This window comes from Scyliorhinus canicula, chromosome 15 (genome assembly GCF_902713615.1).
Source record: "Scyliorhinus canicula chromosome 15, sScyCan1.1, whole genome shotgun sequence".
Classification (NCBI taxonomy): Eukaryota; Metazoa; Chordata; class Chondrichthyes; order Carcharhiniformes; family Scyliorhinidae; genus Scyliorhinus; species Scyliorhinus canicula.
The window spans coordinates 129,813,971-129,837,347 of NC_052160.1; the positions used below are offsets into that span (position 1 = coordinate 129,813,971).

Consider the following 23,377-nt stretch of genomic DNA (forward strand, 5'->3'; position numbering starts at 1 on the left):
AACCAGTGGGAGATAGGGGCTGGGATATAATCAGTGTCTGTCTCACTGAGATACAAGGACTGGGATAGAATCACTGTCTCTCTCACAGTCACTGAGATACAAGGACTTGGAGAGAATCACTGTCTCTCTCACACAGTCACTGGGATATCATCACTGTCTGTCTCACAGTCACTGAGATATAAGGACTGGGATATAATCACTGTGTCTCTCACAGTCACTGAGATACAAGGGCTGGGATATAATCACTGTCTCTCTCTCTCACAGTCACCGAGATACAAGGACTGGGATATATTCACTGTCTCTCTCACAGTCACTGAGATACAAGGACTGGGATAGAATCAGTGTCTCTCTCTCTCTCTCACAGTCACTGAGATACAAGGACTGAGATATAATAACTCTCTCACTGTCATTGAGACACAAGGACTTGGAGAGAATCACTGTCTCTCTCTCTCACACAGTCACTGAGATACAGGGACTGGGATATCATCACTGTCTGTCTCACAGTCACTGAGATACAAGAACTGGGAGAGAATCACTGTCTCTCACAGTCACTGAGATATAAGGACTGGGGTATAATCACTGTCTCTCTCTCTCTCACAGTCACTGAGATGCAAGGACTGGGATATAATCCCTGCCTCTCTCACACACAGCCACTGAGATATAAGGTACTTGGTATAATCACTGTCTCTCACACACAGTCACTGAGATACAAGGACTGGGATATAATCACTGCGTCTCTCACACACAGTCACTGAGATATAAGGACTGGGATATAATCACTGCGTCTCTCACACACAGTCACTGAGATATAAGGACTGGGATATAATCACTGTCTCTCTCACAGTCACCTGAGATACAAGTACTGGGTATAATCACTGTCTCTCTCTCTCTCTCTCACAGTCACTGAGATACAAGGACTGGGATATAAAAACTGTCTCTCTCTCTCACACTCACTGAGATACAAAGACTGGGATAGAATCACTATCTCTCTCACACACAGTCACTGAGATACAAGGACTGGGATATAATCACTGTGTCTCTCACAGTCACTGAGATACAAGGACTGGGATATAACCACTGTCTCTCACAGTCACTGAGATACAAGGACTGGGATATAATCACTGTCTGTCTCTCACACAGTCACTGAGATACAAGGGCTGGGATATAATCACTGTCTCTCTCTCAGCCACTGAGACAAGGACTGGGATATAATCACTGTCTCTCTCAGTCACGGAGATACAAGGACTGGGATATAATCACTGTCTCTCTCACACACTGAGATACAAGGACTGGGATATAATCACTGTCTCTCACAGTCACTGAGATACAAGGACTGGGGTATAATCACGGTCTCTCACAGTCACTGAGATACAAGGACTGGGATATAATCACTGTCTCTCTCACACACTGAGATACAAGGACTGGGATATAATCACTGTCTCTCACAGTCACTGAGATACAAGGACTGGGATATAATCACTGTCTCTCTCTCTCTCACACAGTCTCTGAGATACAAGGACTGGGATATAATCACTGTCTCTCACACAGTCACTGAGACAAGGACTGGGATATAATCACTGTCTCTCTCTCTCACACAGTCACTGAGACAAGGACTGGGATATAATCACTGTCTCTCTCTCTCTCTCTCTCACACAGTCACTGAGATACAAGGACTGGGATATAATCACTGTCTCTCTCACACAGTCGCTGAGATACAAGAGCTGGGATATAATCACTGTCTCTCTCACAGTCACTGAGGTACCAGGACTGGGATATATTAACTGTCTCTCACACACACTGAGGTACAAGGACTGGGATATAATCACTGTCTCTCTCTCTCTCTCACACAGTCACTGAGATACAAGAACTGGGATATAATCGCTGTCTCTCTCTCACACTGAGAACAAGGACTGGGATATAATCACTGTCTCTCTCTCACACTGAGATACAAGGACTGGGATATAATCACTGTCATAAGATACAATGACTATGCCTGTAATATTCTCCAACCGTTAGTTCTCCTGACTACCACCTAACATCCGACTATCCACCCAATCCGCCCCGAGTACTTGACAGCGTCCTACCCCTTACCCACCTACCTTACCCGCTTATCTCCTGTTAAAATGGTTCAGTCCTTTCAATTTATCTGGTTTACGGCAGGTACTGTTGGAAGCAAGGCTTGACTACACTTTCCCTGACACTGTTGCACAACACAGACGGGTCCCCAGATGCAGCTGTGCTGCACATTTCTCAGCATGTCCCGGTCGGCAGTCTGGGGAGACGTGCAGTTCCATTCCAGTGTCAGTAAAAAGGAGCAGTGTGGAGTCCCACAACAATTCTGGGCCCATATATCACAAGGGCCCATATATCACAAGCACCCAAGAGAAATGAGAGGAACACTGCTCTGAATATCGTCAGTTTTGTTGAAAGATTAATTCCTCCTCTCACAGACAGCTTTTTGTAGCTTGCCGAAGGCACCCCTGCCTTTTTAGTTATTCTGGCATTGTTGTCAATATGAACTGCTCTGGAGAGTGTGCTCCAAACTAGGTAAATTTGTTAGCTGCTTGAAGTCTTTGACCATTGGTTGTCATAGTTTGCTTCAAATACTACGTTTGTGGGACTTGCCGGTACATGACTTCAGTCTTTTCGGTGGTGTTAATTAGGCCAATGTTATCACATGCAGATGAGAAGTGGTCATGCTGCGTTGCATTTCTTGTTCTGAATAGATAATTTAAGACGTTGTCATCAGTGAAAAGGTCATGAAACATGGTTTCATGCACTTTGGTCTTAGCTTGCAGTCTGTTCTGCCATCTCTGCAGTCTCTAATGTAGGTGCCACTTTTGCAAACACGGAATGCTTCAGAAAGCACGGCTGGGAACATCATGCTGAAAAGGATAGGAGCCAACACACAGCCCGGTTGCACTCCATCTTTGATTAGGAAAGAGTCAGTAGTGTCTTCCCCATCCAGGACATGAGCAAGCCTGCTGTCATGGAATTGCAGTCCCATAATGATGAATTCATCAGTGTTAGGGAGTTAATACAACACTAATCAATGTTGGCATAAGAAATGTTTACATTCTCAAAGCCTTCTAGCTCTGAATAAGTTTTCACTCCAGGTCTCAAACCACATAATCTAGATTAACATTTCAATGCAGCAATGTGGAAGTTCTACATTGTAGGAAGTGCTGTATTTGGATGAAGAAACAAACCAGGTTCCTGTTTGAGTGGACATTAAAGATTCAACGGCACCTTTTGAGGATGAGCGGTGAAGTGCTCCCAGTGTCCTGGCCATTGAAACAGATCAGCTGTTTGTTTATCTTACTGTTTGTTTGACCTTGTGTGTAACTTGCTTGTATGTTTGCCTACATAACAACAGTGATTGTGCTTCAAGTGCAATTAGTTATTTGTGAAGCACATTCAGAATGTTTGGAAAAGAAAGGTACCATATAAATGCAAGTGTCTCTGAAACAAATTACGTGTCCAGGATTTTAACAATAGGACAACTTTCTTTTATAATCTACTGTTCTTTCATCAGCCATTTAAACTCACCAGCCCATATTGTTTACCAGTGAAAGGTTCACCAGCAAAGCTGCTTGATCAACATTGAGTATGGTACAGTAGTTATTCAATAACTATGCTTTCATTTTCCTCTAAGTTCATGCAGTGCACATGATATGTTTTGCCAATTCTTGCACTTTGGTTGCATGATATCAACTCTTTTCTTCTGAATCCTTTGGCTAGGAAAGCTGAAATGTGAGGAGATTGATCGAGTTGACTATGATGTAACTTGTACGAAAGAATTTTTTTATTCGTCATTTTCAAATTCTCATCTCCTCAGAGGACACTGACTCGTGCTCAGGACTGATTTTATCAATACTATTTCACCAGTCAAAGGTCCTGGGCGGCACGGTAGCACAGTGGTTAGCACTGTTGCTTCACAGCACCAGCGTCCCAGGTTCGATTTCCACTTGGGTCACTGTCTGTGCGGAATCTGTATGTTCTCCCTGTGTCTGCGTGGGTTTCCTCCGGGTGCTCCGGTTTCCTCTCAAGTCTCGAAAGACGTGCTTGTTAGGTGAATTGGACATTCTGAATTCTCCCTCTGTGTACTCAAAACAGGTGCCAGAGTGTGTGTGGCGACTAGGGGATTTTCACAGTGGCTTCATTGCGGTGTTGGTGTAAGCCTACTTGAGACAATAAGAAAGATTATTATTATTTACAATTGATGTAATAGGTCAAATACATTAACAGACTTTGATCATTTGGTCCATCGAGTCTTTTATTCATATTTCAATGCCAATCCCTTGTCCTTTCTATGCTCTAGTTCTCGATTTAGTATGCATCTCCCTTTAAACACTTAAATTGTCACTGCATTTACTTCCTTCTCTGGCGCTGTGCTTCCAATCTCAAAGCCCGGTGTCAAAAAAACTTTTCTTGGACTCCTTTTGACATACAAAATTCCATGATTCTGCGTCATTGTCCTTCATTGCCCGCAGGAAGAGCCATTTCTGTTAATTCACTTGACTATTTTGTACCAGGTTATGCCTCAACTTACTCATCTGCGACAAATATTTCCCTTGTTTGTCCATATTCTTACCATAGCTAAATATCTCCATACCAAATACCAGATGCTGAATTGTTGCTTAACTCCCTCCATGGCCAATGTATAAAAGCCTCCAAGGCCAATGTACCCTTCTTAAGGCTGACACCCGAAGCAAAACTCTATCAAATCAGGCCTGACAACTCTAAAGGACTTGTAAATAATAACATCAAATATTAAAGGGTACTTCTCATTTCTGGGACGTTTAACTGTAAGCGCAGTATTTCTGTTTTCCTAATTTTCCTCATTCTTGGGCGGCATGTTGGCACAGTGGTTAGCAGTGGTGCTTCACAGCTCCAGGGACCTGGGTTCAATTCCGGTCTTGGGTGACTGTCTGTGTGGAGTTTGCACTTTCTCCCCGTGTCTGCGTGGGTTTTTTCCGGGTGCTCTGGTTTTCTTCTACAGTCCAAAGATGTGCAGTTAGATGGATTGGCCATGTTAAATTGCCCCATAATGTCCAAAAGGTTAGGTGGGGGTCTGGGTTACAGGGATAGGATGGAGGTGTGTTGGGTTAGCCCTGCTGCCTCACGGCGCCGAGGCCCCAGGTTCGATCCCGGCTCTGGGTCACTGTCCTTGTGGAGTTTGCACATTCACCCCGTGTCTGCTTGGGTTTCGCCCCCCACAACCCAAAGATGTGCAGGGTAGGTGGATTGGCCATGCTAAATTGCCCCTTAATTGGAAAAAAAATATAGGATGGAGGTGTGGGCTTAAGTAGGGTGCTCTTTCCAAGGGCCGGAGCACGCTCGATGGGACGAATGGCTTCCTTCTGCACTGTAAATTCTGTGATTCTCTGATCCTTCTCATGAGAAAATCATTTTAATTGACTTCGGCTCTCCTGCTGGGAAGGAGATAGTTTCCGCTTGTCCTGGTTGCCATGTTTCACTTGGCCTGCTATTTCCTGCACCCGCCCATTCGTTTGAATGAACCAGCGAACCACACACTGGTGAGCAGATAAATTCAAGATACAGAGGGTGCATTTTGATATGAATAAGTAGCCACTTGGAAATGAATGTTTACATAGGATTGAGGATGAGATAAACAGGGAATAGATTCGCAAATCATTAAACGTAGCGACTGACATAAGTTGACAATCAATAATAAACATAGAAAATGTTTCAAATACTCAGCAGGACAAGCAGCATCTATGGAGACACAGACCATTAATCAGAACAGATGAAAGAAAGCACGGGGGTTCATTTCTAGAGGAATGGAACTGAAAAGCAGAAAAGTTATCTTAAACTCATATAAAATTTTGGTTTGACCACACTTAGAATATTGTGGATTGTGATTGTGAATAGTTCTGGCGTCCGTATTACAAAAAGGATATAGACGTTCTTTAAAAGATGAAAAAAAGATTTACAGAGATACCAGAATGAGAGCTGACCTAATAATGATATTTAAAATTATGAAGGGGTTTGATAAGGTAAGTCTTGTGGAAAAGTTCAAATTAGAGGTTGCAGAGCCAGTCACTAATAAATCTGATATAAATTCAGGGAACACTTCTTGACTCAGAAAGCAGTGAGAATGTGGAATTTGCTGCCACATGAAGAGGTTGAGTTATATAGCATATATGCGTTTAAACTAGATACGTACTTGATGGTGAAAGGAATAGCAGGCCACAATAATAAGAACAGAAACGACAGGAATTCCTCAACGGGTTAGGCAGCTTCTGTGACGTGAAAAACGAAGTAATCGTTTCAGGTTGGTAACAAAAGATTCAGAATCTTGCATGTTTCTTCGAGATCAATTCTCACTTTTCTAAATTCCAGGGAGTATAAGCCGAATTTGCTCAGCCTCTCCTCGTAAAAGAACCCTCTCATCCCAGGAACCAATATGCTGATAGGGTTAGATGAAGCGAGGGGAGGAGACTGTGACTGGAAGAAGCACATGTGGAGCATAAACATTGTCATAGATCAATTGGGCTAAATGGCCCATTCCTTTGCTATAAATCTCATGAGGATTTTGGCCTGAGTTTAGGATTGGGCTCTCCATGCTCTTCGCCTGGGGGAACAAAGTTACTGGTGTGGTTCCATTGTCTATATCTTGTTTTGGGGACCTGTTGATCTGAACCCAGTTACTATAAACCATTTCAGTGACTTTACATAGTAAGTCCGCTCAACATTAGATTCTGTAAATCTATCAAATGGTTGAGCAGAGAAAAAAAACTTGCATTTGTGTAGCATGTTTCATGAGTACTAGATATGTCAAAGCGCTACTGTTGTAATGTAGGAAGTAGAACTCGTAATGAAATATTTGCACAGCGAATTGTGGGTTAAAATACAAGGACACCCCAGCCGATGACATAAAACCTACAGCAATGAACATCTGACTCTAGAAGTATTTTATCCTCCACATTCCACTATTGTTAGCCTCATTGAGAGGTTTCTCGTCTGAAATTCAAACAGGATTTATTTTCCTTGCTGAAGTCAAGGCTATCCGTGTAGTGGTTTCCGTCCACAGTCTCTGACCCTAATACCTTGTTAGATTTGTGTGGGTTTGAAAAACTATTCAATATCACCATAAATGTTACAGGCCAGAAGGGGGCTTTTCAGCCCTTTGTGTTTGTACAAGCTCTTTACAACAGCTAGCCCTTTTTGTCTTTGCTGCCCTGAACCTTCCTCTGCTTCAAATAACTATATCTTAAATTAATCCTGGGGTCAACTATTCTCAGTGCCATGTTGTACTCGCTCTTCATTTCACTTTTAATGTTGGTTCTTTCTCATTTTTAAGAAAGGTTTTGACAGAATTAATAGGGAAAGATGAATAGCTGAAGCATGGAATGCTTTGTCACAAGGAATGATTAATTCAGAGAAAATTAAGGGCAATTGGATAAATATTTGAAGCAGAGGAAGATACAGTGCTATGGAGAAAGATAAGACAGTCGAGGCTAGTATTGACTTGCTGGAGCAAAGAGTGAGTGCAGGCACAATGGTCACCTGTGCTGTAAACATTTGTAATTCTGTGATTAGCTGTACGGTTAAATTAATTCTAGATCAAATTTATTTTGCTTTATGAAAAGCAACACTATAATAATGGCAGGGTGATGACCCAAATTGCAGTTCTTATCCATGTCGTAATCTGTGGTTTAAGTAAAATATACTGACTGTTGGTTCTCGGTACTCAGATTAACTATTGATAAATTATCAGTATCCACGTCACAATTGCTAACCTATTGTTGTGTCCAGTCACACATTAACTAGATGGCATGTTCCGAGCGGGGTCCTTCCATTTGCCCCTGGAGCTTGAGGGAGCTCACAGAGTGCTGGCCAGGAGGCCTAAGGCAAATGAACCCCCGCGGGCGGTGCTGGTGCGGTTCCATCGATTTAGTGACCGGGAGTGTGTGCTGTGCTGGGCCAAGAAAGAGAGGAGCAGCAAGTGGGAGAATTCGGTGATGCAAATCTACCAGGACTGGAGTGCGGAGGTGGCAAAGTGGCGGGCCGGGTTCAACCGGACGAAGGCGGTGCTGCATGCCAAGCAGGTCAGATTTGGAATGCTGCAGCCTGCGCGTCTGTGGGTGACATATAAGGACCGGCACCACTACTTCGAGTCCCCGGAGGAGGCGTGTGCCTTTGTACAGGCGGAGAAGCTGGACTCGAACTAGGGTCTGGGGACACACTATGGCCGTTGCTGTTTTCGCTGTTGCTGTTCTTCAGTTTTGACAGGTGTTATTTTTATGCTGGTTTTCTTTTTGCTCTGTTTCTGGGTGGGTTTGTCTGTTGGGTATGGGTGTGGGGTATGTGGGGAACGTTGGGGGTATGTGCTTTATATGTTCTCTTCTGTACGGGGTTGGGGTGAAACTGGATTTTGAGGCGCTGCATCAGAGGGGTGGGGTGTGGCAGTGTGAAAGCGCGGGCTTTCCTCTGGATGTCCGCGCTGCGGGGCGGGGGGGCGGAGGTGGGGGCGTGGCCTTCACTGGTTTTCTTTCCCCCGCTGAAGCGGTGCCAAGGAGGTGTGGCAAGAGGGGGATGACCCCATGCCGGGAGGAGATGGGTTTTGGCGGGAGCTGCCGGGTCAGCAGAAGTCAGCTGACTCACAGAAGTACCATGGAGGGTGCGTCGCAGCTAGGAGGGGTCCTAGCCTGGGGGGGGGGGGGGGGGGGGGGATACCGGGTTGCTGCTGGAATGGCCAGGAAGGAGCTGGTGTGGGCCGGGGGGGGAAGAGGAGAGGCGTTATCGCCATGGGGAACGGGTCAGGCGGGGCGAGCTGGCCTGAGGTGAGCAGTCGATAAGCTATGGCTAACCGGCGGGGGAGAGGGGCAGGTTGCCCTCTGATCCGGCTGATTACCTGGAACGTGAGGGGGCTGAATGGGCCGGTTAAGAGAACTAGGGTATTTTCTCATCTGAAGGGGCTGAAGGCGGACGTGGCTATGCTCCAGGAGACCCACTTGAAGGTGGCGGACCAGGTTCGTCTGAGGAAGGGGTTGATGGGGCAGGTTTTTCACTCAGGATTGGACGCGAAGAACCGGGGGGTGGCGATTCTGGTGGGGAAGAGGGTGGCGTTCGAGGCGGCTGAGGTGGTGTCGGACAACGAGGGCAGATATATTATGGTGAAGGGTAGGCTGCAGGGAGAGAAAGTGGTGCTAGTTAATGTATATGCCCCGAATTGGGATGATGCCGGCCTAATGAGGTGCTTGTTGGGCCGCATTCCGGACCTGGAGGCGGGGGGCCTGATCATGGGGGGAGACTTTAACACAGTGCTGGATCCCTCACTGGACCAGTCCAGTTCAAGGACGGGTAGGAGACCGGCGGCGGCCAAAGTGCTGAGGGGGTTTATGAACCAGATGGGAGGGGTGGATCCCTGGAGGTTTGGGAGGCCGAGAGCGCGGGAGTATTCCTTTTTCTCCCATGTCCATAGGGTCTATTCCCGAATAGATTTTTTTCGTCCTGAGCAGGGGATTGATCCCGAAGGTGCAGGATGCAGAGTATTCGGCCATAGCGATTTCAGACCATGCTCCGCACTGGGTTGATCTGGAGATGGGGGAGGCGCAGGACCAGCGCCCGCTCTGGCGCCTGGATGTGGGGATGCTGGCTGATGAGGAGGTGTGTAGGAGGGTCCGGGGAAGTATTGAGGGGTATCTTGATACCAACGACACGGGAGAGGTCCGGGTGGGGAAGGTCTGGGATGCTCTGAAAGCAGTGATCCGGGGGGAGCTGATCTCCATCCGGGCCCATAGGGAAAGGCGGGAGAGGAAGGAGAGGGAGAGACTGGTGGGGGAGCTCCTGGATGTGGACAGGAGAAACGCGGAGGCACCGGAGGAGGGGATGCTGGGGGAACGGCGTAGTTTGCAGGCCAAATTTGACTTGTTGACCACCAGAAAGGCGGAGACACAGTGGAGGAGGTCGCAGGGCGCGGTATATGAGTATGGGGAGAAGGCGAGCAGGATGTTGGCGCATCAGCTCCGCAGGCGAGATGCGGCTAGGGAAATTGGTGGAGTGACGGATAGGGGTGGGAATGTAGTGCAGAAGGGGACAGAAGTAAATGGGGTCTTTAGGGACTTCTACGAGGAACTGTACCGGTCAGAACCTCCGATGGGGAGAGGGGGGATGGAGAGCTTCATGAACAGGCTATGTTTCCCAAGGGTTCAAGAGGAGCTGGAAGAGGGGCTGGGGGCGCCGATAGAGTTGGAGGAGCTAGTCAGGGCAAATGCAGTCAGGTAAGGCGCCGGGGCCGGACGGGTTCCCAGTGGAATTTTATAAAAAGTATGCGGATCTGGTGGGCCCCCTGTTGGTGCGAGCCTTCAATGAGGCATGGGAGGGGGGGGCTTTGCCCCCGACGATGTCGCGGGCACTGATCTCTCTGATCCTGAAGCGGGATAAGGACCCCTTGCAGTGTGGATCATACAGGCCTATCTCGCTCCTCAATGTTGACGCTAAGTTGCTGGCGAAGATCCTGGCCACCAGGATAGAGGACTGTGTGCCAGGGGTGATACACGAGGATCAGACAGGATTTGTCAAGGGACGGCAGCTCAACACGAATGTGCGGAGACTGCTAAATGTTATTATGATGCCGGCAGTGGAGGGGGAGGCGGAGATAGTGGTGGCGCTGGATGCGGAGAAAGCGTTTGATAGAGTTGGGTGGGGGTACCTGTGGGAGGTGCTGGAGCGGTTCGGATTCGGGGAGGGATTCATCAAATGGGTGAGGCTGCTCTACGCAGCTCCGATGGCAAGTGTAGTTACCAATGAAAGGAGATCGAAGTACTTTAAGCTCTACCGTGGGACCAGGCAGGGGTGCCCCCTGTCCCCCTTGCTCTTTGCATTGGCGATTGAACCTTTGGCTATGGCGTTGAGGGAGTCAGGGAGATGGAGGGGTCTGGTGCGGGGTGGGGAGGAACATCGTGTATCGCTGTATGCGGACGACCTGCTGTTGTATGTGGCGGATCCAGAAGGGGGAATGCCGGGGGTGATGGAGCTGTTAGCGGAATTTGGGGGCTTCTCGGGCTATAAGTTAAATTTAGGCAAGAGTGAGGTCTTTGTAATACACCCGGGTGATCAGGAGGAGGGAATTGGGAGACTCCCATTTAAGAGGGCAGTGAAGAGTTTCAGATACCTGGGTGGCCAGGAGTTGGGGGACTCTCCATAAGCTTAATTTTACCAGGCTGGTGGAGCAGATGGAGGAGGAATTTAAAAGGTGGGACATGGTGCCGCTATCGTTGGCGGGTAGAGTGCAGTCCGTCAAAATGACGTTTCTCCCGAGGTTCTTGTTCCTTTTTCAGTGTTTGCCCATCTTTATCCCTAGGGCCTTTTTTAGAAGGGTGACTAGCAGCATCATGAGCTTTGTTTGGGCGCATGGGACCCCGCGGGTGAAGAGGGTCTTCTTGGAGCGGGGTAGAGATGGGGGGGGGGGGCTGGCGTAACCCAATCTCTCGGGGTATTATTGGGCGGCCAATGTGTCGATGGTGCGCAAGTGGGTAATGGAGGGGGAGGGGACAGCATGGAAACGGATGGAGAGGGCGTCCTGTGGAGATACAAGTCTGGGGGCCCTGGTAACGGCGCCGTGGCCGCTCCCTCCTACGAGGTATACCACGAGTCCGGTGGTGGCGGCTACCCTCAAGATTTGGGGGCAGTGGAGGCGACATAGGGGAGAAGTGGGGGGCTCGATGGAGGCTCCGTTAAGGGGGAACCATAGGTTCGCCCCGGGGAACATTGATGGGGGATTTCAGGGTTGGCACAGAGCGGGCATCAGACAGCTGAGGGACTTGTTTATTGATGGGAGGTTTGCGAGCCTGGGGGAGTTGGAGGAGAAATTTGGGCTCCCCCCGGGGAACATGTTCAGGTATCTGCAGGTAAAGGCATTTGCTAGGCGGCAGGTGGAGAGATTCCCTTCGCTTCCCACGAGGGGGGTGAGCGACAGGGTGCTTTTGGGGGTCTGGGTCGGAGAGGGGAAGATATCTGATATCTACAAGGTTATGCAGGAGGCGGAGGAGGCGTCAGTAGAGGAGCCGAAAGCTAAGTGGGAGGGGGAACTGGGAGAACAGATCGAAGACGGGACATGGGCTGATGCTCTGGAGAGGGTTAATTCTTCCTCCTCGTGTGCGCGGCTTAGCCTCATCCAATTCAAGGTGCTGCACCGGGCCCACATGACTGGGACGAGGATGAGTAGGTTCTTTGGGGGTGAAGACAGGTGTGTCAGGTGCTCAGGGAGTCCAGCGAACCATGCCCATATGTTCTGGGCATGCCCGGCACTGGAGGAGTTCTGGAAGGGGGTGGCGAGGACGGTGTCGAGGGTGGTGGGATCCAGGGTCAAGCCAGGATGGGGATTCGCGATTTTTGGGGTTGGGGTGGAGCCGGGAGTGCAGGAGGCGAAAGAGGCCGGTGTGCTGGCCTTTGCGTCCCTAGTAGCCCGGCGAAGGATCTTGCTACAATGGAAGAATGCGAGGCCCCCAAGCGTGGAGACCTGGATCAATGACATGGCGGGTTTCATTAAGCTAGAGAAGGTCAAATTCGCCCTGAGAGGGTCGGTACAAGGGTTCTTTAGGCCGTGGCAACCTTTTCTCGACTTTCTGGCTCAACGAAAGGGTACAGGGACAGTAGCAGCAGCAATCCGGGGGGGAGGGGGAGGGAAAAGGGGAAGGGGGAGGGAAAAGGGGAAGGGGGAGGGACAATGACTATGTTTGTTTGTTTAATTTTAATTTATTTTTAAGTTCTTTTGTTGTTCATTGGGGTTGGGGGGGTGGGGGGGGGGTGGGGGGATGTGATACATGTGTCGATACGGTCTGGGGGTGTTACAGTTATTATGGGTTATTTTGTTGCATTTCATTGTTTGTCGTTATGTTTTATATTTTCTGTAAAAAATTCCAATAAAAATTATGTAAAAAAAAAACTAGATGGCATGTTCCTAGCTGGCAATTGTCTGCCATGAAACCAGCTTGCGATTAAAAACATTTTGATGGAAAGCGTAACTTGACCATCCTTACAGCTAATACATCATTCAAACAAGATGCCGGGTTGATTCCTCAAATGTTCCCCTTTGTTCTTGAAAATGGTGAATCATGTTTTCTTATAAGAACATAAGAATTAGGAGCAGAAGTAGGCCATCTGGCCCCTTGAGTCTGCTCTGCCAAGCAATAAGATGGTGGCTGATCTTTTTGTGGACTCAGCTCCACTTACCCGCCCGTTCACCATAACCTTTAATTCCTTTACTGTTCAAAAATCTATCTATCTTTGCCTTAGAAACATCCAAAGAGGTGCTGCAGGTGTTACCTGCCTGACTGGTAATGCCATGTATGACATCGGAAGGGCATATTGGCTAGCTATTCCTCAGTGGGGGCATCACAATATAGCTGGGAGCAGCCATCAGTCAATCGGCGCACATGCACCTCCCATGGGGTCACATTGTATTGATTGGCTTGGGAACCTGGGCTGATAATTTCCATTCTCTGGCTTCGGTGCCAGTTAATCTGCCAAAACTGTCGCTAAGACCATCAAACACAAACCTTGGAGAGAATGCAGAGATGGTTTGTCAGACTGGATGAGAGATATAGCTGTGTAGAGAGACTGGAGAAGCTGGGATTGGTGCACTTCAAGCAGGGAAGATTAAGGGGAGATTTAACAGAGATTTTCAAAATTATAATGGGTTTGATAGAATAAATAAGGAGAAACAATTTCTACTGGCAGAGGGTCAGTAACTAGAGAACACAAATTAAAATGAATTGATATAGAGCCAGAGGGGAGTAGAGAATTTTTTTTTCATGTAGCCAGTGGTTATGATCTGAGATACACTGCCTAAAAAGATGGTGGAAGCATATTCAATAATAACCTTCAAAGGTAAATTGGATAAATACTGTACTTGAAAGGGGGATAAATGCAGGTCAGAGGGGATCTAATAGGAAAGCTATTTTAAAGAGCCGACACAGATACAATGAGCTGCCTGACCCCTACTGTTGAATATCAGTAAACTCAGGACAGATCTGAAATATCAGATTCTGAAGAATATTCCTGGCATACAAACTATTACCATTGGCCAACAGACTGTGGAACAAGTAACCTGTGATGATTGTCGCTTGAAGGGCAACATGGCCCATGCAGCCAATCGGGACTCGGTGTGGAATCACTGGGGGTTTTTGCATCACAGATGGCTGCACATTCCTGGACTAACTGGTGGACAGAGAGATTTTGTGCACTCAGCAGCTCTTATGTACCTTTTTCAGCCATTTCCATAGCCAGCTAAAGAAATTCAGCATGTCTGCATTGACTCTCACAAACCTCTACAGATGTGCCATAGAGAGCATCCTATCTAGATGGATCACAGCTTGGTATGGCAACTGCTTGGCCCAAGAAGGCAAGAAACTGCAGAGTGTGGTGAACTCAGCCTAACACATCACACAAGCTTGCCATCCTCTCATTGATTCTGGCTACACCTCCCGCTGCGTCAGGAAGGCAGACAGCATTGTCAGAGACCCCTCACACCAGGCTTTGCTCACTTCAAGATCCTTCTATCAGGCAGAAGATACAGAAGTCTGAAGACCCGCACATCCAGACATAGGATCAGCTTCTTCCCCACAGCAACTAGACTCCTCATCGACTCTCCCTCGGACTGATCTGTTCCCTGTAAGAACACTATTCACGACACCCTATGCTGCTCTTCCTCACATTGCTTGTTTGGCCATTGTTCCGCACTGTAATCAATCTCTATTTGTTGATGTACCATTTGCCAATGTACTCTGCCGATTAGTCTTTTGTTTACTATGTATGTACTGTGTACGTTCCCTTGGTTGCAGAAAAATGCTTTTCACTGTACTTCGGTACGTGACAATAAATATCAATCAATCAAAGCAACATTTTGGAGCTAGCTAGTCATGAGGTTGTTGTACGATTTTTAGTAATAAATATCTTTGGTTTTCACTAATGAACTCTATGAAAGTGCATTATTGGCTGGCATGGGGGTGCTCTGGTTCGCACTGCTTCCTACGGTGCTGAGGACCCCTATTCGATCCCAGCCCCAGGTCACTGTCTGGCGTGTGGAGTTTGCACATTCTCCCGGTGTCTGCGTGGGTTTTGCCCCCACAACTCAAAGATGTGCAGGTTAGGTAGACTGGCCACACTAAATTGCCCCTTAATTGGAAAAAAATAATTGGGTACTCTAAATTTATAATATATATGCAGAGCTAAGTCAAGGTCGCTGAGTAATCAATCAACCAAGATGTTACAATTATACAATGTGGAAGAGCTTAACACCAGTGATTCTGATATTCACTCTATGTTTAATCTAAAAACAGGCATGATAGACCCTATTACTAAAAATACTCCAGGTAAATGGTAAGTCTTTTCAGATGGCTGTGGATACAGGGCATCAGCCATTTTGTTGGATGAGGGTACATTTCAGTACCTTAGATAGGGAGTCCTCCCATAGAACTTGAAGATCACTTTAGCCAAGTTGAAGACTTATATGGGAGAAGCAATCAAAATAAAAGGCACCTCCATGGTACCTGCAAGCCATGGACAACAGTCTACCCAGCTCCCCATGATAATAGTGATGGGTGAAGGACCAAGCCTTCTCAGCTGCGATTGGTTTAAAGAAATCAGGTTGAATTGGGCTGAGGTTTTTTTACAAATTTAGAGTACCCGATCAATTTTTTCCAATTAAGAGGCAACTTAGCGTGGCCAATCCACCTAGCCTGCACATATTTGGGTTGTGGGGATGAAACCCATGCAAACACTTTTTTTTTTTTTTCTTTTTTTTAAAATTTAGATTAGCCAATTATTTTTTCCAATTAAGGGGCAATTTAGCGTGGCCAATCCACCTACTCTGCACATTTTTGGGTTGTGGGGGCGAAACCCACGCAGACACGGGGAGAATGTGCAAACTCCACACGGACAGTGACCCAGAGCCGGGATCGAACCTGGGACCTCAGCGCCGTGAGTTGGTTGTGCTAACCACTAGGCCACCACGCTGCCCAACCTATGCAAACACGGGGAGAATGCGCAAATTCCGCACGGACAGTGACCCAGAGCCGAGATCGAACCTGGGACCTCGGTGCCGTGAGGCAATAGGGCTAACCCATAGCGCCACCATGCTGCCCGGGCTGAGGTTTTTTAAGTGTGGGAAGGAGAACTACCCGAACTGATAAGAAAATACGAGAGCATCTTCTGCGATGAATTAGGCAAAATCAAAGTGCTACAAGCTAAGACCTATGTGGATCCAGAGGTGACTGGTACGATATGCCTTACGAGAGAAAGTGGATACAGAGTTAAACGGGTTGGAGGAAAGAGGCATTATCCAGCCTGTTTAGTTCTTGGAATGGGCAGCACCTATAGTCCCCGTATTGAAAGTGGACAAGATCATCCGAGTTTCAGGCGATTATAAGCTAACAGTTAATCAGGCTGTCGAGCTGGATAAATAACCAATCCCAAGAATTGAAGACATATATGCAAAACTGGCTGGAGGTCAATCTTACACAAAGCTGGATATGAGTCACACATACCAGAAACTTGGATTAGATAATGCTTCCTGGGGTATGTCACGATAAATGCACAAAGGCCTGCTCCAGTACACCCGCCTGCCTTTTGGAGTGTCTTCGGCATGTGCAATATTCCAAAGGACAGGGGAGAGTCTGCTACAGGGGCTACCGCGGGTTGTACTACACCTTGATGATGTCCTTATAACTGGATCAAGGGCGAGCATTTAGCAAATTTAGACGAGGCATTAAAGAGATTTCAGGAGGCTGGAGTTCGCCTCAAGAAAGAGAAGTGGATCTTTCAAGCCACTGAGGTGACCTACCTGGGGAACTGTGTAGATACACATGGATTACACCCTGTGGAAGACAAGGTCAAGGTGATAAAAGAGGTGGCTGCCCCACAAACACAACTAAACTCAAATATCTTTTGGGGATGGTAAACTACTATGGACTTTTTTTTAACCAAACATCTCAATGGTATTGGCCCCCTTGAACACCATCGCTGGTCTTGGAAGGCACCCCAGGAGGAATCTTTCAGCAGAGTAAAACAATTGCTGCATTCCTCAAACCTGTTAGCAGAATTCAACCCATCTAAAGAACTGATATTGACCTGCGACGCCTCTCCATATTGGTGTTGGTGCTGTGTTGTCCCACAAATGGGCAACGGCTCTGAAAGACCAATAAGGTATGTATCAAGAACCCTTCAGAGGCTGTAAAAGACTGCTCACAAATTGAAAAGGAAGGACTATCAATAGTCTTTGGCGTCAAGAAATTCCACTAGTACTTATATGGTAGACACCTCACCATAGTTTTTGACCACAACCGCTCTTGGGTCTCTTCAACGATGAGAAGACTACCTTAGCAAGAATTCAACGACAGGCGTTAATTCTGTTCGCCTATGAATATGTTTTCAAGCACCAACCTGGGCCACACATAATGAATGCGGATGCTTTTAGCCACCTACCCTTGCAAGAAAGTACCTGTACCACAATAAATCATTATGGCATTACATTTTATAGACATTGCCAGTTTTGGCAAAGCAGAGCAGGAGCCAGTCTTGGTGAAGCAGATCAGGAATAGCGATCCATTTCTATCCAAAGTGAGAGACGCAATACTTACAGGATGGATAAATGAGCCAGTTTCTGAAGAAATTAAACCATTCTTTACTCACAAGAATAAATTGAGTTGTCAGGATGTCATCATAGAGCAAGAGTAGTCATTCCTGTACCAGGCAGAGAGCCTAATTCTTAACTGAATTATACAGTGCCTGTGCCATTACCTGTATTGCAGTTCCTGTTAACGTTGCCTCAAACTACAGAATTGCGCTGCTCAACAAGAAACATAACCTCCCCAAGACTCGATTTAGAATTGTCCAACTCGGGTATATAATGAAAGAGAAAATGCTGGAAAATCTCAGCAGGTCTGGCAGCATCTGTAGGGAGAGAAGAGAGCTAACGTTTAGAGTCCGATGACACTTTTGCACATTTAGGACTGAGTGAATTAGATCTTGAAATTGTATAAAGGACTTGAAGGGGGAGAGATAAAGATTATCCCTTGAAGGGCAACACAGCAGAGTAAGGGTCACATAGCCTGTGACTAATCGGGACTCAATGTGGAATAACACCATGGTGAGAGAGTCTCTTGGGCAAAGAGACAGTTTGGGAGCTAGTCACAACAATGAGACTGCTGCCAATTCTTATTAATGAATAGCTTTTGATTTCACTGATGGAGTCTGTAAAAGTGCATCTTTCAGTAGCCATAAGAACTTGCTGTCTGTGGGCCACTATCACATCACATATTTCAATGGTCACTTGAACCTTCAGGATGAGCATCAAGAGTGTTTTTAATCAGGGTTCGTTTTTCCAGTAGGGTTGCATGTTGGAAGAATGATTTGTCAACAAGCAGTCCGCAAACGTGGCTCCAGCCTCACACTTGTGCGTTTTGCGTCATGCACTACACACACTGTTTGTGTTTCCTATCAGTTCCAGATATTTGGCTCTCTGTACGTGTCATTGCCTCGGTCTGCCCTGCCAGACACTCCTCCCGTCCACCTCCCCACCCCCCCCCCCAAAGCATCGATGCCAGACGGACTCTCGCTCAATCCTTGTGTGTTTGTGTTCTGTAAAGCGGGAGAGCAAAGTAGCAACACGCCTCCCTTCCCTCTCTGTCCAATCTCGCTCAGTTTCACTTTCATCGCCATTCAGAGAAGAGACTGCCTAGTTCTGTCTGTGCGAGAGACCTAGAGGCTCCTGAGGCTCAGAGAGAAGGCGTCTTCTAAGGTCTATTCCCCCCTCCCCTCCCAGAGCCTGGATCTTCCAACTTGTTCTTGCAACTGCGCCAGACATGTTCAACGCCGACTCTTCCTGTAGGTATTGTCTCCGCGGTGTACGGAGTCTTTAATTTAAACCCATATTTAAAAGCCATCCTGTCGATTGGAAGGACTGCATTTTTTTTTGTAACGCAGTATTAATCTGTAAAGAATGGCGTGTCTGTTCAAAATGGTTTCACTGAGAGTTGTGCATGGTAGAGCCGGGGGAATGTGCAAGCCATGTGCCGATCTCTCGCAGTGCTCCGAGACTGGCAGTCTTGGATGAGAATCATGCCCGTCCCTGACCGAAAAATGCTTCCATTTTGTAGCAAACCATTAATGCTTGATTAATTTTTGGTCAGATTTGGCACCCCCCCCCGGCTCTCTGCTGGTCTACAGCAAGGAGCCGATCTTTGTTCCTCTGGCGCGCCTCTTTCCAGAAAGCCTGCAAAAGGAGCTGTGTTTGCGATCGATGGGAGGGTGGTGGGGGTTAAATTGCTTTATAACCACCCCTTGAAAATATCAGGGAAAAGAATGGAGAGAAGAGAAGGGAAATCAGCTTTGACCATGACCCTAGAACTAGGTCAACAGACTCGACACGAGGTTGCCAGATTGGATAGACCCTCTAATTTTACTGCTGTGTGTGATTTTATTGCGGTTGCTATTTCCAATATTGCCCTTGCAACGCAGCAGCAACTGCATTTCAAAAGTACTCAGTTGGTTGTAAAGTGCTTTGGGACATCCTGAGGTCGGGAAAGGCACTATATAAATGGAAGTTCTGCTGCTCTTGGGTACCATTAAAAAAACACGTTGCAAAGAATCAGTCTTCTATCCCCAAATGGTTAACCTGTGGGGCACCTTTGGAACCTTTTCCTCCGTTAAAGGCAAAGGTTGCGCAGGAGAAATGGCTGACTGTCCAGATGGCTAATTGTACTCGAGGTGCCTGTCGTGGCTTATCAAATATTTGCCAACATTAAGTAACCAAATAACTCGCAATGATCACATCATGTGACCCAAGAGAGTCTATTTCTCTCATTTTTACTTAGCAGATGCACAACTTTATGGATTCCTGGTCAGTCACTTGTGGTATTGGATCGTGATACACTATTCTCTTTATTTAATGTTGCTCTGCTCACCATTCCCTTAGATTTTTTTGACAAGCCATTTCAGTTAATTTGAGAGTAACTGTACCCAAAGATTTTAGCAAGTGTGCTCTGACAGATGCTGCGTCTGTTTAATTAGCACCTGTTAATGTGATGCCATGAGCTGCTGCCTGTAAGGATATTTAATACATGGCTTCCTATATCTGTAGGTGATCTGCTGGTGTTTATGTGGATTTTGATTGATTAACATGCTGACAAATGCAAGGAGTGTATGGAATAAACTAGGTGAGCTGCAGGCGCAAATTCAAGTTGAGGGCCGTGATGTAGTACCTATTACAGAGATATGGCTGCAGGATGGTCGGGATTGGAAACTAAATACCCTGTTATAAAATTTACTGGAAGGATAGGGAAGATGGCAGAGGGGGTGGAGTAACCTTACTGATCAGAAATACCATCACTTCAATGGTGAGGGAGGGTATAACGAGGTGAAGCATCCAATGAAGACCATATGGGTGGAACTGAGGAACAAAAAAGGATCTAAAACTATGATGGGTGTTGTGTATCGCCTCTCTGGTAGTTCTGAGGTGCTAGATTGTAGAAATTAGGCAAGTGTGTAGCAAAGGCAGGGGGGTTTCAACTTAAACATAGATTGGGGGAGTCACCTGTCAGAAAGGTAGTGAATTTCTGGAATGTGTCCGGGATATCCTGCAACAATATGTTCTGGATGCAACAAGGGGACTGGCAATATTAGATTTTGTTCTGAGTAATGAGCCCAATTTAGTTAGTAGCCTAAATGTGCCTGAATATTGATTGAATAGTGATCATAACATGGTTGAATTCAGTGTAGTGTTTGAAAGTGAAAAGCACATTTCAGACACTAGAATTTTAGACTTGGGTCAAGCTGACTTCAATGGGATGAGTCAGACGGTAAACTGGGAAGATCTGTTAATAGGTCAAACGACTGAAGACTAGTGGAGAATATTTAAAGCAGCATTGAATGAAATTCAGAGCAAGTGTCTACCCCTGAGAGGAAAAGGCTCAGCTTCACAAAAGAAGCAGCCATGGACAACTAAAGAGGTTAGGGGCAGCATAAAACTAAAAGAAAGGGCTTACAAAAATGCAAGAAATAGCGCAGATCCGGATGAATGGGATACATGCAAAGACCAAGGTCACAAAGCAATATATAAGGGCGACTAGAAGGGATTATGAAATGAAACTTGCAAGGGACGTCAAAATCAATAGGAAGATATTTTATAGTTATCTAAAGGGAAGCAGGTGGTCAAGAGCAATGTAGGCCAGTAAAAGCTGAAAATTGAGATATTGTCAGTGATAATGCGGATTGGCAGACATATTGAACAATTACATTGCCTCAGTATTTACAGTTGAAAAGGAACATAACTAAGGCGGCATGGTGGTGCAGTGGTTAGCACTGCTTCCTCATGGTGCCGAGGACCGGGGTTTGATCCTGGCCCTGGGTCACTGTCTGTGTGGAGTTTGCACATTCTCCCCGTGTTTGTGAGGGTCTCACCCCCACAACCCAAAGATGTGCAGGGTAGGTGCATTTAAAAACAAATCATAATTTAGAGTATGCAACTTCTTTTCCAATTAAGGGCAATTCAGTGTGGCCAATCCACTTTCCCTGCATATCTTTGGGTGAAAGTATGGCATCAAGGAGCCCTAGCAAAACTGGAGTCAATGGGAATCGGGGGGGAAAACTCTCCACTGGTTGGAGTTACACCTTACACAAAAGAAGATGGGTGAGGTTGTTGGAAGTCAGTTACCTTAGTCCCGGGGGATGGGCAGCACGGTGGCCTAGTGGTTAGCACAACCGCCTCACGGCGCTGAGGTCCCAGGTTCGATCCCGGCTCTGGGTCACTGTCCGTGTGGAGTTTGCACATTCTCCCCGTGTCTGCGTGGGTTTCGCCCCCATAACCCAAAAATGTGCACATTAGGTGGATTGGCCACGCTAAATTGCCCCTTAATTGGAAAAAATAATTGGGTAATCTAAATTTAAAAAAAAAAAATCTTAGTCCCGGGACATTACTGCAGGAGTTCCTCAGGGTCGTGTCGTAGGTCCAATCGTTTTCAGCTGCCTCATCAGTAAAACTTCCTTCCAACAATATCAATGACCATCGTTGCAATCTACTAGCTGCCAAAGAAGGTAAACCTTTATGCAGCACAAAGATTGCAGTCAAGGGTCGATGATCTGTCAAAAGAGTAAAATGACGGCCATAAAGGGAACTGTGGAACTTTCTTTGCCGAGATGAGTGTAATTCTTTTCTGTGCTAGTAAGAGTGCGTGAAGCAAATGCTAATTGATCTATCCCCCCCTGAAGGAATAATGTGCGAGACGACTGCACCAACTCCATAGGGTGAACCATCGCAAGCTAATTGCAACTTAATTCTTGGATTATAATGAACCAACAGCTCTGACTTCAGTAAAGCTTCTTTAATTTAGTTGCCTACATTCTCACATTCTTCTGACCACTGCAATGATGGTTTGAGCGGCATAGTAGCAAGGTGGTTAGCACTGTAGCTTCACAGCGCCATGGACCTGGGTTTAGTTCCCGGCTTGGGTCACAGTCTGTGCGGAGTCTGCACGTTCTCCCCATGTCTGCGTGGGTTTCCTCCGAGTGCTCCAGTTTCCTCTAACAAGTCCCGAAAGATGTGCTTGTTAGGTGAATTGGACATTCTGAATTCTCCTTCTGTGTATCCGAACAGGTGCCAGAGTGTGGCGACTAGGGGATTTTTGCAGTAACTTCATTGCAGTGTTAATGTAAGCCTGCTTGTAACACTAATAAAGATTATTATTATTACTATAAATTAAACACTTCATCCCAGTTAGCTTGCTGGTGACTTTCTGCACATGCTTATTGGAGCGATACTTGGGGCATGTGGTGTATGTGTGAGATTTTATTAAAATTCTGTGTTTTAGGCAGATAGGGAATTGTTTTCTATTCTGCTCTCCCTCAGGACATATTAGAGGCTCGATAATTTTGTAATTGCTTAGATTATAATAATGTACAGTTCTTCTCTACAGTGTACAGGTAACTTACAGTAGGACTGGATAGCATGCTACAGTTAACAGCATGTAGTGTTACTGTATTCTGTGACACTATCATACGATGGCAGTATTTCTCAATCATTGAAAATATAGAACAGTTGTTGTATTACAAAATATTAGCAGATTGTTGATGCTGTAGCTGCACTCAGCATTGTTTTTTACTGAGATTGACTGGAGACACAGCTAGTTTTCGGTATTTTGATTAATTATAAGACCCCTGACAAATGTTGCAAGATCTGACAAATGTTTGCAAAATTGTATTTTGCCTCCACTGAGTTAAGAAAGAAGAAGTGCGAAGTGTGTTATTACTAAATGATCCAGTTCAGTTGATAATAGCAGTTACAAGATGGTTTTGTTTCGCAAGATGCTTGCTGAAGCTTGCAGTGAATTGTAAGGACCAGCTTTTTCATTAC

At 46.4% G+C, this 23,377-nt stretch overlaps 1 protein-coding gene across 6 annotated transcripts in view; it reads left to right on the top strand.

Annotated features, from left to right (window-relative positions):
- The first annotated feature begins 18,561 nt into the window (after positions 1 to 18,561).
- Positions 18,562 to 23,377, top strand: part of LOC119978108 (suppressor of tumorigenicity 7 protein homolog) — a 150,675-nt gene continuing 145,859 nt past the window's right edge. Inside the window, exon 1 of one of the 6 annotated variants that reach the window (XM_038819504.1) lies at positions 18,562 to 18,855. In XM_038819504.1, coding sequence (XP_038675432.1) covers positions 18,834 to 18,855 — 22 coding nt within the window. In that variant the 5' untranslated portion in view covers positions 18,562 to 18,833. The remainder of the gene's footprint in view (positions 18,856 to 23,377) is intronic. The other 5 variants (XR_005463389.1, XM_038819502.1, XM_038819501.1 and 2 more) reach the window with 5 other exon arrangements.